Source organism: Hemiscyllium ocellatum, chromosome 30 (genome assembly GCF_020745735.1).
Source record: "Hemiscyllium ocellatum isolate sHemOce1 chromosome 30, sHemOce1.pat.X.cur, whole genome shotgun sequence".
Taxonomy (NCBI): Eukaryota; Metazoa; Chordata; class Chondrichthyes; order Orectolobiformes; family Hemiscylliidae; genus Hemiscyllium; species Hemiscyllium ocellatum.
The window spans coordinates 25,674,468-25,691,815 of NC_083430.1; the positions used below are offsets into that span (position 1 = coordinate 25,674,468).

The 17,348-nt window shown below is 42.0% G+C and overlaps 1 protein-coding gene across 12 annotated transcripts in view; it reads left to right on the forward strand.

The window, feature by feature from the left end:
- Nucleotides 1-17,348, forward strand: part of macf1a (microtubule actin crosslinking factor 1a) — a 536,531-nt gene that overhangs the window by 184,250 nt on the left and 334,933 nt on the right. For all 12 annotated transcript variants that reach the window (XM_060847668.1, XM_060847672.1, XM_060847670.1 and 9 more), the window contains exon 3: nt 15,301-15,390. In XM_060847668.1, coding sequence (XP_060703651.1) covers nt 15,301-15,390 — 90 coding nt within the window. The remainder of the gene's footprint in view (nt 1-15,300; nt 15,391-17,348) is intronic.

Genomic DNA, 17,348 nt, shown 5'->3' on the forward strand with positions numbered 1-17,348 from the left:
AGGGTGACCTCACCGTTCCTATTTCTAACCTCAGCCCAAACTACCTCGGATGGCAAGTCCTCTTCCATCGTCCATTCCACTGCTGTGATACTGTCTTTGACAAGTAATGCCACGCCTCCCCCTTTTTTACCCCCATGTCTGATCCTACTAAAACATTTGAACCCTGGAACGTGCAACAGCCATTCTTGTCCCTGTTCTACCCACGTCTCTGTAATGGCCACAACATCGAAGTCCCAGGTACCAACCCACGCTGCAAGTTCACCTACCTTATTCCTTATACTTCTGGCATTGAAGTATACACACTTCAATCCACCCTTCTGGTTACAGGCACCCTCCTTAGAGATTGCTGCATTATTCCTAACCTCCCTACACTCAAGGTCCTGTACCCTAAAGCTACAGTCCTGGTTCCCATGCCCCCGCGGAGTTAGTTTAAACCCTCCCAAAGAGCACTAGCAAACCTCCCCCCAAGGATACTGGTGCCCCTCAGGTTCAGGTGTAGCCCATCCTTTTTATAGAGGTCCCACCTTCCCCAGAAAGGACCCCAGTTGTCCAGAAACCGGAATCCCTCCCTCCTGCACCATCCCTGTAGCCACGCATTTAACTGCTCTCTCTCCCTATTCCTCGACTCTCTATCACGTGGCACGGGTAACAAACCAGAGACTACAACTCGGTTTGTTCTAACTCTGAGCTTCCAACCTAGCTCCCTGAAAGCCTGTCTGACATCCTCACCCTTCTTCCTACCTATATCGTTGGTGCCAACGTGGACCACGATCTGGGGCTGCTCCCCCTCCCCCTTAAGGACCCGGAAAACACGATCAGCGACATCACGTACCCTTGCACCTGGGAGGCAACATACCAAACGTGAGTCCCTGTCGCCCCCACAAAACCGTCTGTCTGTACCCCTCACTATCGAGTCCCCAAGAACAATTGCTCTACCTTTCTCCACCCTACCCTTCTGAGCAACGGGGCCAGGCTCCGTGCCAGAGGCCTGAACCTCGTTGCTTGCCCCTGGTAAGTCATCCCCCCCACAAGTATCAATAACATCCCAAAAATGTTGGTGAGCACGTGCTGTAGTGAAAGGGAGAAAGTGTATGAAATCAGTCAGCAGAAAAATTGTATTGTGGAAGTTGATGAGATTTAAGGCCAACAAGTCCCTAGGGACTAGTACTTAAGGAGCTGGCCTTAGGAATAGTGATTGCATTGGTGCTCTCCTTTCAAGATTCCATATCCCGTTCCTATGGATTGGAATATAGTGAATGTAACCCCATTATTTAAAACAGGAGGTGGCAAGAACATTAGGAATTGTACACTGGTTAGCCTAACATTGTTAGTAGGCAAAATGCTGTTATCAAATCTAAAAGGTTTAATAGCAGAGCACTTGGAAAACAGTGACAGGATTGGATAGTGAGCATGAATTTACAAAAAACGTTCTTTACAAATATACCGCAATATTTTGAGGATATAATTAGTAGAATTGATAAGGGAGAGCCAGTAAATGTGGTTCACTTGACTTTCAGAAGACTTTTCACAAAGTCCACTTAAGAGATTAGCATGCAAAATGTATGGGACTGGGGCAAGTGTACTAGCATAGACAGAGAGCTGTTTGATCGGAAACAAAGCAAAAGCATAAAGGGAATTTTTACCCGAGTGGCAGGCACGCTCAGTACCACAGGGGTCAGTGCTTGGACCCCAGTTGTTCACAATACATACTAATCCTTTAGATAAAGGAAATAAGGTTTACAGCCAACACACATCTGGGTGGGAGGCTGAACTGTAGGATACAGAGATGCTTCAATGTGATTTAGACAAATTGAGTGCACAGTGCATGGTAGATGAAATATCATGTGGATACATGTGAGGTTATTCACTACCAAAGCAAGAATGTGGATTGTTATGTGAATGCTGACATATTGGGAAATGGGGAGATGCAGTGAGAGCTGGGTGGCGTTGCATACTCGTGCTGAAAGTAAACAGGCAGGTGCAGTAGGCAATGAAGAAGGCCAATGACATGTTGGCCTTCAAAGCAAGAGAAATTGAGTGCAGGAGCAGGGATGTCTTGAGTGTAGGTGCCTTGATGAGACCACGGCTGGGGTATTGTGTGCAGCTTTGGCCATCTTACCTGAAGAATGATGCCCTGGCTATTGAAAAAAGGTTTTGAGTTGGATGATCAAGCCTGTGCCTTAATTCAGTGTGATCATGGTTGAAGGGTCAAATGGCCTATTCCTCCCGTTTTTCTCAATTTCCATATTTTGCCCCAATGACTGGTCTACTGCCTTTTGATTTTGACTGAGCCAAATTGTCATGAGACATTTGAATGTGCCATGAGGGTTTGCTTTGATGATGAATCAACTCGTTTCTTTATGGTGAAATCAACTCCATGGATTTGGCATTCTTCCTCTTGGTTGACCAGAAGGAAATATATATCTGCCATCTTATTCTTGAGTTAGGTCCTCCTGCTAATCACATCTCCCTCAGAAAAGTGAGGTCAGCATCATTTCACCAGGGTCCACAGGCTACTATAGCAGAGGTGTTCAAGTCTGTTACATCCATGAGGTTCTTGATGCTTTTAAGGTGTTTGATGATGCCCATACCTGGGTTACTTCAATGTTTGGGGTGGTGATGTACATTACAGACATTCTGGTGAATAAATGTCCTATCCAATGGTATGATAGCTGACATGCTTGGAGACTAGTTTCTGCTGCAGACACGAGGTAACTGTGAACATTCTGCTGCTAGTGCATTCTCCCTTGTCATCCAATGATGGATGGAGATGGACAGGTCTTAAATTTTACATGCTGACAGAAAAATTTATGTACATAATATAAGTTTGTGGTATATTTGTATACTTGCCTTTATTAGTCCATGGCAAGAATACAAGAGTATGGACCAAATGATGGAACTGTATGGGTTGACCATGGTTCCGACAACATTAGAAGCATTATTAGAGTGCTGGAAAATAGGACTAGATGCTTGATGACCAACATGGAGACGCAAATTTGAAGGCTTTCTTCCATGCTGTAAAATGCTATGCCGTAAAGAAACTATATTTTTGGCTGCTTTTAAACAAAAATTAGTCCTTTGAATGGGTGGGGGGAGTGCTTTTGCAAAAAGAATTGTATGTAAATGTGTGTTGGTGCCTAAAGTTTGAACCATGAAAAATTCTTTATTGTTCAACCCCAATTTCTCTTAAGGTGCTAGTGATTTACGGTGCTGAATCACTTCTGTTAACCCACAGTGGTGGTAGGAAGGGAATCCTTGGTTTTTAGCCAGATTACAACCATCAAATGGCACTTTGGTCTAGGGTCAGGATGGTATATTGTTTAGATAGGAGCTTGCAGGAGTTGGTGCTCCCACATGTAAACAAAAAAGCAAAGTAGACATGGCAGAGATTGTATGTTTGCAGGTGCTGTCAGAAAAATGTTGATGCATTGCAGTTTGTGCAGGAAGTGGAGGGTTTGGATGTTTTAAGGTAGTTAGTACCATCAGTCAGGCTGTTTTACCCTGGCTTGTGTTGACCTGTTTTATCATGATGCACTCACGCAGGCAATTGGAGATTATACCATCATACTCCTGACGTGCCTTTAGTTGGTGGACTGGCTTTAGAATTCCTAGTCTGAGGTGCTCTGGTAGCCATAATATTTATATGGTTGTCCAGTTCAGTTTCTAGTCAACTGTAACTAAAAGGGTGTGTTACGACACTAGATAAACCCTGCTACTTAATTTAAACCAGCAACATGGAAAAGATTTATCCCGTGCAGTAATCTGTGAAACTTTGAGAGGTTAAGAACTATTTAAAGTAAAAATGAACAACTTTGTCTTAAAGTATAACCGAGACTGATTAACTAATAACTGTTTACAACTCCTTCCTATCTTTTACTTTCCCTTGTATAGTAGTAGTCCTCCTGTTCAGAGTACGCATCCCCATACATATCCTTTATCGTCTTGTCCTGCTGTTGCAAGTCTCTTAGTGTTTCAGGACTAAACACTTCAGTCTGACCCTCTGCCTGTTCAGGTTTTTCCTGCACCATTACGTCAAACAGGGTATCTACTAACTGAACCTCAACTCCACCTTTCTCAACTCCTTCATCTTTCTCTTAGTTTTTCACTTTGTACTGTGACTTATGATGGTGGGATCTGGTTACCCCACAGTCTTGGAAAATACCAGGATATTTCTGTTTTAACTCCTCAGTCTCTTGGTCATCTTGGGGCTTCTCCACAAAAAGGGGTGTCACTCCCATTTTCGATCCTGCCAAATCATTCCCAAGAACAAATTGAATTCCTGGAACTGACTCTCAATCACTCCTGCTATAACTTCTCCAGTCTTGAGTTGGCACTCCAACCTGATCTTTCTTAGGGGAATGCTAAATTTCTTTACATCCGTCCCACAAATTACCACACTCTCCGGTAACCGATCAGAGAAGAGTGCATATTCGGTCATCCCTGACTATTAGTGACTGGTTAGATCCTGTATCTCTCAATTATAACTTGTCCTTCTCCCCCTGTTCTTTGAATAAGCTTTACCCACAGAAGTGAATTCTTTCTAGAGATCAGGTACTAACTCCATACCCAGTCCCTCCTCAGCTGTGCACTCTCCTGCAGGTCCTCTTCTTGGGGTCTCCTTTACGACCTGCACTAAAGCCACTGGCTTGGCTTCCTTTACCACATCTTTTCCCACAATGCCTTTCTTTAACGACCAGCACTGTGTCTTTAAGTGTCCCACTTTACCACAATGGAAACACTTGAGGCCATTTACCTCCTTTACACCATATTGGGCCTTTGTAAAAAAGTCCTGTGGTAAATTCTTACCAGTGTTCTCCTACTCTTGGTTTTGTAGTATCAGATATCCCCTTTTCCCAACTTCTATCTCTCAAGGACGAAATTCTGGCCAGAAGCTTGTCTTATACACCAATATGTATACATCTGCTAGTTCTGCTGCCCTTCTCCCTTCCTGAACATGTGAATTCTTACCATCTTTGGAAGTGAATTTATTACGTCCAGCAGAATAACCCCTCTTTGAGCCTCAAAGGTCCTATCTATTTTCAAAACACACACTCATTGATCAAAATGACTGTTCAAACTCAACACAAGTCTGACCTGGTTCGTCCTTGGTCTTTCTGAACCACTGTCTATATGCTTCTGGTACCAATTTATAAGCATTTAAAATAGCCTGTTTAACCTCTTCATAATCTCTTGACCTCTCCCCTGACAACACAGCAAATACCTCACTAGCTCTGCCAACCAGTTTAGTCTGAACTAGCATTACCCATAAATTGTTGGACCACTGCATCTGCCGAGCCAGTTTTTCAAATTAAATAAGGCTTCAACATCTTATGACAGAGTTTTGACATTTGTACCTATCACTACCGATTCTTTTAGTTTCCATCCTGTTAACTTGACTAACTTGTATCTTCTCAAGTTCAAAGTCTGCTTCCCTCCTGCCTGCCTGTGTCTCTCTTGTAACTCCACTTTCCTTAGTTGTAATTTGTTTTTCTACCTCTACTGCACTTGTCTATTTCTCTGACACACCTCAGTGTTTGAGTAACTCCCTTACAATTTCTGCTTTACTTTTGTCCTTGGATTAAACCCAAATCTAACGATTTGCTAATTCTAAAAGTATGTCCTTTTTCTTTGCTTCTAAACTTGAGAATGTGTATAGGGTATAAGCAGGAAAGGAGAGTCAAGTTCTGAGTTTTGTGAAACAAGAGGTTCAGCTGAACATGACTCAGATCAGATAAGAAGGTGCTGGAGGCAAGGATAATGGGTTAACAAGGTGGAAAAACATTCATAATGTAGAGTCATTTAACTATATCGGAAGCGTTCCATATGGAAGGTCAGTTTAACAAGGTGAAAAGTATTCATTATGTGAAGCCAGTTAAGGTTAAGAACATTCATTGTGTAGCAGCAGATGGCTTAATCTTTACTATTGACACTGGCTGATTGTAACGGTCACCCAATCAATATGTATATTGCCTTATCTGGATGCTACTGCCTGCAAAGTGACATATAATTCATTAAGAAACTGCTGTTTGAGAGACAAGACCGAGAAGTCGCGCCACAGTGCATGTGGGCAATGTTCTGTCTCCCTCCAGGGTCGGGAATAAAGATGGAGGTAAAACTACACTGTCTGAGTGTTTTGCTTCAGCTGAGGGGGGAGCAGGTCGACAAGCATCCTTGGCAAATTTGAGAATCATCTTCAAATCCCAAAACCTCTTTCGGAATTTTAAGAGCTGTTTCTCATTTTTAATCAACCATAAGTCACCGAAATTAAACAAATTGCCTCACCTACGTTTTATTTAAAGATCTAGGACACTAACCTGCAAGTGTTTAAATCTGCTGGGATTTTCCTTAGCTCCAAATGTAGTCAAATCTGTCAAAACCAGTTCAAATCACATTCAGGACTCAAACTGTTCAAATCACGGACAAAAGCCCCCAATCCATTCAAATTCCGATGATAAGCCCCCAAAGCATCGAATTGTGTCATTGGTTTTTGAAATTGTCACTATACTAAATTTGAACTTGATTGGAGTTTGGTATTTTTCGGCATATACTTTAAACTGATTGGCCTAATTCGAATTTGGTTTGTCGTCTCTCCAGGTAACCAGCTAAATCTAGTTGTTTATCCCCATGATGCCAACAGAGGTAACTGAAGGATAAGATTTCACTTTAGACTTTGGGGAAGAATTGTAAAATATGAAAAGGATATTATGTGAGTTGGCATAATGGGACAGCTTTCCTGATGTATTTGAACAATTTTCATGAAACTGTGTATTTGTAATGATTTGAGGGCAATTCAATAAATTTCTCTGTCCTACCAATCCATTCCTTAGAAACTAAGGTAGGACAAATCCATTTTTATTTACCTGATGATATTACATTTGCATTCCAAAGAAATACCCTAATTGAATTCATGTGATGCATTTTATAAACCTGGGCACTGAATCTGTCAAGTGAATGGCAATTGTAGATCCAACGAAGAGGAGATGAGTGAGTAGATCAGGAACATGAAAATAGGCTGCCGTTGTGCCCCCCCCCACCCCCGTTCACGGTCTTCAGGAACAACAGTTTCTCTAACTATTTTGTCATTTTACAGGGAGGAGCATCTAGATAAGGCAACATATTAATTAGGTGACTGTAATAATCAATGAATATCAATAGCTGAGACCAAGCCCTTTACTGTTATGCAATGAATGTTCTTAACCTTGTTAACTAGATTTATACAATAGACACTTACCCCTTGTTAGCTGACCTTGCATACTCAATGCTTCCAATATTGTTAAAAGCTCTACATAATGACTGCTTTTCCAACTTGTTAGCCCATTACCCTTGCCTCCAGCAAGTTCTTATGTGATCTGAGTCATGCTTAGCTGAATCTCGTTTCACAAAACTCAGACTTAACACTTTCCCTGTCTGCTTATAGCCTATATATATTCTACGTGCCTACATCTGCTTTATACTGAATTCAAGCTTTTTAATAAACCTCAACAGTCTAGAGAAAGCTGATATGCTCATTGAGTCTGCATGAGTCCGGAAAGAACAATATTTCCTTGTTATGCTCTAGCTATGAAATTTTACCTGACTCAACTCAACTTGGGATTCTGGTTTGCAGTAGAAATCGAGACTTTTGTACTACTTTGTGACCGCATGATGTAAATCTGCTTTGTGATTAAAAGACGCTGTTTCAAAGACCTTTTTCAAATAACCCAGGAGACAGACAGACAGAATGATGACTGTTCTGGTGCAGTTATCATATTACTGTCATCTTTTGAATTTGAACCATTTTCGAATAAACCTATTTCTTCAGTGAAATCTCCACACCAGTGATATTTGACAGCTTCTGTTCAGAATTTCATTTTCTGAACAGCTAGTCTCTGAAGAATAAATAGCACTTTGAGGGGAAAAAAAACTCTTTTTCTACCAATAAAGAGATGGATTTTGCCATATTTCATCAAAGCAATTTACAAAGACATGAAGTAAATAATTTTCTTTTCCCATATTTTTATAGCATGAAATATATTTGTTTATCTTTTTATTTTGACAGTACTGGACTGCAGTCATTGTTAAAGGAAACTTTGAGTTGAGGTTATAGTCATAGAGATGTACAGCATGGAAACAGACCCTTTGGTCCAACTGTCCATGCCAACCAGATATCCCAACCCAATCTATCCCACCTGCCAGCACTCGGCCCATATTCCTCCAAACCCTCCCTATTCATATACCCATCCAAATGTCTTATGAACGTTGCAGCCTCCACTACTTCCTCTGGCAGCACCTTCCATACACGTACCACCCTCTGTGTGAAAAAGTTGCCCCTTAGGTCTCTTTAATATCTTTTCCCCCCTCACCCTAAACCTATGCCCTCTAGTTTTGGACTCCCCGACCCCAGGGAAAATACTTTGTCTATTTATCCTATCCATGCCCCTCATAAATTTGTAAACCTCTATAAGGTAATCCCTCAGCCTCAGATGCTCCAGGGAAAACAGCTCCTGCCTGTTCAGCTTCTCCCTATAGCTCAAAACCTCCAACCCTGGCAACATCCTTGTAAATCTTTTCTGAACCCGTTCAAGTTTCACAACACCTTTCCGATAGGAAGAACAGAATTGCACACACTAATCCAACAGTGGCCTAACCAATGTCCTGCCGTAACATGACCTCCCAACTCCTATACTCGATACTCTGGTTAATAAAAGAAAGCATACCAAACGCTTTCTTCGCTATCCTATCTACCTGTGACTCCAATTTCAAGGAGCTATGAACCTGCACTCCAAGGTCTCTTTGTTCAGCAATATTCTCTAGGACCTTACCATTAAGTGTATAAGTCCTGCTAAGATTTGCTTTCCCAAAATGCAGCACCTTGCTGAATTATCTAAATTAAACTCCATCTGCCACTTCTCAGCCCATTGGCCCAGATCCTGTTATAATCTGAGGTAACTTTCTTCGCTGTCCACTACACCTCCAATTTTGGTGTCATCTGCAAACTTACGAACTGTTCTTCTTATGATTGCATCCAAATCATTTATGTAAATGTCAAAAAGTAGTGGAACCAGCACCGATCCTTGTGGCACTCCACTGGTCACAGGCTTCCAGTCTGAAAACAACCCTCCACCACCACCCTCTGTCTTCTACCTTTGAGCCCGATTGTATCCAAATGACTAGTTCTCCCTGTATTGAGATCTAACTTTGCCAACCAGTCTCCCATGCGGAGACCTTGTTGAACGGCTTACTGAAGTCCATATAGATCATGTCCACTGCTCTGCCCTTATCAATCCTCTTTGTTAATTCAAAATAGTCGATCAAGTTTGTGAGACACGATTTCCCACACACAAAGCTATGTGCACTATCTGTTTTTTTTAAAAAAAATTTTTATAATGGACTAACTGTGTAAAATTGAATTAAATCTCAATTGTCATGGTTCAGAAGGAGGCCGTTTAGCCCATTTTGTCTTCATTGGTGCTTAACGTTTTCATTTAGTGCCAATCGCCTGCCTTGTCCCCATTACCTTACATTGTCTTTCTATTTAAATAATGCAAAACTCATCAGCTTGTCTCATTTAAAGATGGCTGCTGGTTTCTCCTTACGATACCATTAAAACAGCACCAGATCAACTTTTACGTGAATACAATTTGCTTTTAACAGGATAGACCTAACTGGGAAGTTAAAGACTCTTGATGCATCATTCAATCTGTTTTTTTTTTAAGGGCTTACTTTCCACAATTTCCCTTCTAGATCACCAACTTCAAGTGGTTTTAAAAATACTTCTGAAATATTTCCCCTTGCAAAATGCAGCTTTTATATTAATCAATTTACATACTCAAGATTATGTTAAGAGCTAAGGAAATCTTCAGGCTTATGTTTTATGTTGATCACCAAGTCCCTCTTCAAAATTTCAAGCAAGCTTTAGCTTTATCTGAATCATCAGGAAGCACTTAGTGCATTGAAATCTGTGAGCTAAGACCAGCTGACCAGGAACAACAAACTCCTCCATGGCTCACTGCTTGGATCTGTTGATAGCTATTTTGGCCACGCCCAGGACCAGAAGCACGAAAGTCCTCTGACTTGTCTGTCCCTCCCAGCACGGTGTGCCCTTAGACCAGGAGCATGAGGTTGAAGTATTTACTCCTCGTCTGTGCTCAGGTATCCCGGGAGAGGATGGAAATGATAGAAGCCTTTAGAAACCAGTGGGCACCACACAGACTAGGGTACATTGTTATCCTGGACAATGTTGTTTTCATTTGGTATGTCTCTCTATCATTGTAAACTATATTGTTCAACCGTAAGTTTGTTTTTTGTTACAGTGCCTCAATAGGCACTGTTTAACATTTTTTTTTGACTTTGAAAGAATAGAAGGAACTTTCATTTGTTTTAAAGAAGTATAAGATGCTTTCCCTCTATCTAACCCAGTGCATTCCTGTCCTGACCAGGTTCATAGAACTTTGTTTTCACTTTAAAATAGTAGATAAAACCATTGGTCCTTAATTTCTGTCTAGCTTTTCAGCTTCCTTTCTGTCTGACATGTTTTATGAACTTGCCCTTGATACCTTCCCTCTCTTTTCTACCCCTTGAGGCACATATGACTGTAGCATCAACTTTTGATACTGAAAGCAACAAATGTTGGAGATTACAGCAGGTTAGGCAGCATCCATGGAGAGTGAGCAAGCTAATGTTTAGAATCTAGATGACTCTTCAGAGCTGACATGCAGTGTGGAGGGGTGTCATTTATGCTATAGTTGAGGGCAAGGATTGGAAGTGTTGAGTGCTGGGGGAGAAAGGATGTTGATAGTTCAGATTAAGTAATCCGGATGTGAGAATAGCAGGACAATGGTGGGTCTAACTGCCAGACTTGAAAGAATAGTCAGTACCACTGGGATGGGAGAAGGGGAGAGAGGACATGGTGAAAGAGAATGCAGCAAGTAAAGCTAAAAGGACGGGAAGGAATGGGAGTTATTTCACAATTTAAAGGTGTAGAGCTCAATATTAAGTCCAGAAGCTTGTAAATTGCCAATTTTGAAGAAACGTTTATCGCCCAGTTGGCGCTGTGATTCACTGGAGAGTTGCAGCATGCTGAAGACAGACAAGTGGACATGCAAGCAGGGCGCTATGTTAAAATGACTGGCTATGAGAAGGCTGGAGTCATGCTTGCACACAGATTGGAGGTATTCAGCAGTCACCCAGTCTGCATTTGGTTTCTCCACTGTAGAGTAGGCCACCTGGGCTGGAGCGATTGCTGCTACATCTGGAAAGACTGTTTAGGCCCTTGGATTGTGAGCAGGGAGGAGGTGAAGGGGCAGGTGTCGCACCTTCTGCGGTTACATGGGAAGGAAGGTGTTAGTGGTCAATGTGATCAACTTTCAATAGCTGTCTTCTGGGGCAAATCGGTTTGTCCTATTCTTCAGTATCATGCTGTCCTTGTTTATCCAGCATTTTATCTGCCATAATCTGCTCCTCTTCATTACCACCAAATGTATATGCAAAGCCTCTATTTTTATTTATTATTCAGATTCTGTAAATCCATGTAACCATTGCCAAATAACCTTGAGGAATGTACTTTGTCATATTGTAAAACTAGTGCTTCTCTATCACCACCTTGCTCAAATCTTGTCACCCAAATTTTGTTACATTTTCTTCCCTTCCCTTTTTGAAATATACCATATCCCTGGATTAAAATTTATTTGATAGCCTTACATGATGCCATAAGACTCATTTGAGTTATCTTTGAAACCTTAGCCTTAATGTTTTTTTCTCCCTACACACAGAGCATTTAGATGTTCAGAAAAAAGTGAAGCAAATTGTAGTCGAAACTAGGAGTAAGTGAGGACTGCAGATGCTGTAGATCAGAGTCAAGAGTGTGGTGCTGGAAAAGAACAGCAGATTAAGCAGCATCCGAGAGCAGGAGAGTCAACATTTCGGGCATGAGCCCTTCATCCGGAAGGAGGCTTGTGGGCCAGTGGGCTGAGAGATAAATGGGAGCGGGGGGTGGGGGAGAGAGGAAGGAGGTAGCTGAGAAAGTGATAGGTAAATGAAGGTGAGGGAGAAGGTGAAAACTCGCAGAAGAGGGTGGAGTGGATAGATGGGAAAGATGACGGACAGGTAAGGAGGGCAGTGCTGAGTTGGTGGCTTGGGACTGGGATAATGTGGGGGGGGAGGAAGGGGGAAACGAGGAAACTGTTGAAATCCGTGTTGATCCCAATTGGTTGCAGGGTCCCAAGGCAGAATATGAGGTGTGCGTTCTTCAGGCGTCTGGTGATAAGGGTTTAATGAAGAAGGAGCCCAGGTCCTGCATTTCCTTGGAGTGAGAGCAGGGAGTTTAAGTGTTCAGCCATGGGGCTGTTGGGTTAGTTGGTGCAGGTGTTTCAGATGTTCTCTGAAATGACCTGCAAGTAGGTGTCCCATCTCTCCGATGTAGAGGAGACCACATTGGATGCAACAGATACAGTAGATGACATTGCGGGATGTACAGGTAAATTTCTAACCAACCAGGGGAATTGATCCTTGATTGTCAAAGGAATTTTTGGATTTATCCAGGAACACCCTTGATATAAGCTGCACCCCGCAACCATTTGCAATGAGAGTTCTTCACAGGAACTACTTACATGATATCAGATGTTAGCTTACAATTTGAATAGTTTGCTAAGATTTTAGGAAGCATTTTCTATATGATTATGATTTATATCTCAAACTCTATTAATACAATGACGTTTCTCCTGTGTTTTGCTGTTATGCTCACGTGATCTCACACTTCTTCACGAGCAAACTTTCCCAGTTCCCTGATTGTCACCTAGGAATGTAACTCGTGCCTTCTCTATTGTTTTGTTCAGCATCACTTTCTTGACCAAATATTATTGTGTACTGATTAATCTAGTTGCTATGTGTACAAGGTGCAAAGTGAAAATTCTTTATTTTCCTTTATTTAAAGTCCATTGGTACAACTTTATTGGAGTATTTCACTTATGGTGCAGATAGGCCATGATTGTACTCTTCTGTATTTTTCACTTTATATGTTTTTTTTACTGATCTCTTTAGTGTACTCATCATCTCTTTCTAACCTGAGAAGACAGATGGGTGAAGTGCTGGTGCAGTTTTAAAACGATTAGCCTTTGCTTCCTTATGCTTCCTGTCCCCGGCTTAATATTTTGCTTAGAGAAACTAGGTCTTGTTAAAGAGAGACTATAATGTCCAAACTGGGTGAACAGTAAATTCACTGACACCCCAAAAACAATTGCCTTGTATTCCATATCCACTTTCATTTGTATCACTTAAGAGGATTTCACTTTTAATAGCACAAGGGTGCTACTAAAGTATTTTATATCCATGGTATTTTGCATAGAATTCCCACTCTTTTTATGGATGCTAATGTGTTTTCGTCCCCAAACCTGGGCGCACACACCCTCTCATCATTATTTAAAATTTAACATGATGCTCTTTCACTGAAACTGAAGTGCACAATTTTGTATCAACAAAATCAAAATAAACAAGAATAAAACAAACCAGTGCTTTTTTTTTTCCCTCACAGTTCAAAGGTGTGCCGGTTAGGTGAATTGCTAAGTTGCCCTGTAGTGTGCAGGGATGAATGGGATACTCTTCGGAGGGTCAGTGTGGACTCAATGGGCTAAATGGCCTGCTTCCAAGCTGTACAGATTCTATCATCCATAGTATCCAGAGAGTTATGAAATGCTGCTATAATTGATTCCTCAATTATTGCTGCAAATGTGTTGCTGGTCAAAGCACAGCAGGTTAGGCAGCATCTCAGGAATAGAGAATTCGACGTTTCGAGCATAAGCCCTTCATCAGGAATAAGAGAGAGAGAGCCAAGCCGGCTGAGATAAAAGGTAGGGAGGAGGGACTAGGGGGAGGGGCGATGGAGGTGGGATAGGTGGAAGGAGGTCAAGGTGAGGGTGATAGGCCGGAGTGGGGTGGGGGCGGAGAGGTCAGGAAGAGGATTGCAAGTTAGGAGGGCGGTGCTGAGTTGAGGGAACCGACTGAGACAAGGTGGGGGGAGGGGAAATGAGGAAGCTGGAGAAATCTGAATTCATACCTTGTGGTTGGAGGGTTCCCAGGCGGAAGATGAGGCGCTCCTCCTCCAGCCGTCGTGTAGTTGTGTTCTGCCGGTGGAGGAGTCCAAGGACCTGCATGTCCTCGGTGGAGTGGGAGGGGGAGTTAAAGTGTTGAGCCACGGGGTGATTGGGTTGGTTGGTTCGGGCGGCCCAGAGGTGTTCTCTGAAGCGTTCCGCAAGTAAGCGGCCTGTCTCACCAATATAGAGGAGGCCACATCGGGTGCAGCGGATGCAATAGATGATGTGTGTGGAGGTACAGGTGAACTTGTGGCGGATATGGAAGGATCCCTTGGGGCCTTGGAGGGAAGTGAGTGTGGAGGTGTGGGCGCAAGTTTTACATTTCCTGCGGTTGCAGGGGAAGGTGCCGGGGGTGGAGGTTGGGTTGGTGGGGGGTGTGGATCTGACAAGGGAGTCACGAAGGGAGTGGTCCTTGCGGAACGCTGATAGGGGAGGGGAGGGAAATATATCCTTGGTGGTGGGGTCCGTTTGGAGGTGGCGGAAATGGCGGCGGATAATACGTTGTATGCGCAGGTTGGTGGGGTGGTAGGTGAGAACCAGTGGGGTTCTGTCTTGGTGGCGGTTGGAGGAGCGGGGCTCAAGGGCGGAGGAGCGGGAAGTGGAGGAGATGCGGTGGAGGGCATCGTCGATCACGTCTGGGGGGACTCTGCGGTCCTTGAAGAAGGAGGCCATCTGGGTTGTGCGGTGTTGGAATTGGTCCTCCTGGGAGCAGATGCGGCGGAGACGAAGGAATTGGGAATATGGGATGGCGTTTTTACAGGGGGCAGGGTGGGAGGAGGTGTAGTCCAGGTAGCTGTGGGAGTCAGTCGGTTTATAATAGATGTCTGTGTTGAGTCGGTCGCCCGAGATAGAAATGGAAAGGTCTAGGAAGGGGAGGGAGGAGTCTGAGACAGTCCAGGTGAATTTCAGGTCGGGATGGAAGGTGTTAGTAAAGTTGATGAACTGTTCAACCTCCTCGTGGGAGCACGAGGCAGCGCCGATACAGTCATCGATGTAGCGGAGGAAAAGGTGGGGGGTGGTGCCAGTGTAGTTGCGGAAGATGGACTGTTCCACATATCCTACGAAGAGGCAGGCATAGCTGGGGCCCATGCGGGTGCCCATTATTGGCTTTACTGCTGAATATTCGATGACAACTGCTGGAAATAAATGTTTCTCCAAGATTTTATTTTAGGCTTCTGATTGTCTCTCAAGGTTTATTTTTGTAGTTTTAAGATTTGTTTCTGTTTCTGTTCAGGTACGAAAGCACATCGGTGATCTTTATGAAGATCTCCGCGATGGACATAACTTGATTTCACTTTTGGAAGTCCTCTCTGGAGTGACTCTGGTAAGTGCATTTTTATTATAATTTTAAGTGAGCGCAGAATTAAATTGCAGAATGATTAATGTGAACGCTGATTAAATGGGGATATCTTTTTGTAATATATTAACCTGCCAGGATTATGACACCATTTAAATTTCTACTCTTTGCAACCTGGTTAGTCTGTTTACTTGTTTGAGAAATCTAAGCTTTTGAAATTCAACCGTTCCAACTGTTACCTGTATATATCTTATAAATAATGATGTGTGGAATCTATTCATTGTAAATTTTATATTGTAGTGAAAAACGGTTGGTTGTATTTCTAAATAGAGATTAGGTATCTAAATGTCATTGCAAAAGCACTTTGTTTAACTTTTTAATAAATTCCTGACTTTCCATTCTGGTTTCAGCTGGTTTTAGGCTCTGAACTATAGTAGTAAAGGACCCCTGCTTATGTGTTTGTTTATTTTTTAACCTAAACCAGCTTGTGCTGAGTATTTTCTTCCCAACAATATTGCATAAAGTGGAAGGTTACTCATTTTGTGACTTCAATTTCAAATGCTCATTGTACAGAATTTAATTTGTGATACATTATTGACATCTAGTGGGCATGAATCAGTACTGCATTGATGGGCAGAGAACATAAGTGGAAATATGGTAAAGTTATTGCTTAAAATAGATGCATTTGTGATCCTGAATTAGATCCTTTTATTAAATAGGAATGAGTTAACTGTCCAACCTCTCTCGCATATTCCACCCTTTAAGTTTAATTGTATCTGACCTGTACCTCACGTCCTAATTTTCAATCATATCCATTGATTACCCTTTCTCAATAAGAAACTATTGACCTTGATGGTGAAAATTTGAATTTCCCCAACACTACCACCATTTTAGAGAGAAAAATTAACAGGTTCGACTGCTATTTGAATGGTAGAAATGCTTGCTAATTGCATTTGTGTGACCTAGCTCTAATTTTAAGATTATAACTATTGTTCTGTATTTCCCTGATATACAAAATAGCTTCTCTGTTAGCAGCTTTTTTTATGCATTGAATCATCTTCATCAATTTGCATTTCAGCCTCCTTAAGACAAAGGAATAATGTTCTACTTTAACTCCATAAGCCAGAGTATGTTTCTAGTGAATATGCTCATTTAATCTAGGCGAGAACAAAAGATAGGTTTCCTCTGGTTAACTATGTTAGGTGCCGGTGTTGGACTGGATTGGACAAAGTCAGAAATTGTACAATGCCAGGTTATAGTCCAGCAGACCTATTTGAAATTACAAGCTTTGAGTGAAGTCACTTCACTTGATGAAGGAAGTGGTGTCATGTGACTTCTGCCTGAATTGATTAAGCGTAAGATCATTTGAGATTGTATGAACTGCCAAAGATATTTTTAAATTGTGCTTTGCTAAAGTTCCTTCCATTCTCTTTTATAAATACTTGTATGTAGTTCTTGAATGGATGTACTGTAATATATTTCTCAAGTGTTAGTATCTGGCATAGGAATGCAGTGTATTTTCTAAATGTAAACTATTGACTGACAAATTCAGTTTTCAATATGATAGACGTCAATGGATAAATACGACTTGTGCTTCTAGTACTTCAATCTGGATTGTTCCCTACTTGAAGACCCTTGAATGAAGTCTACTGCACTGCGGTTTTCCAAAAAACTATGATAACATCATTAAATTTGCAGCTTCTCTCGGAACAATTTCTGGAAAAACTATTCAACTGGATAATGGTGCTTTCTCCAAATAGGCTAGGTTTGAATCTGGTATTCAATAACATCCTATATTGTCGGTTACGGGTATTGTGCAACATAAAGCCTATACGTAAAGAATGCCTTTCACAACCTTAAGTTATCCCATTATGCTTCATTGGCAGCGAAGTATTTCTGCAGTGCAGTCTGTAATGCCATTTTGAAAAATGCAGTAACTAGTTTTTGCACATGTCGATCTCAGAAGTGATCTAAATGACTAGGCA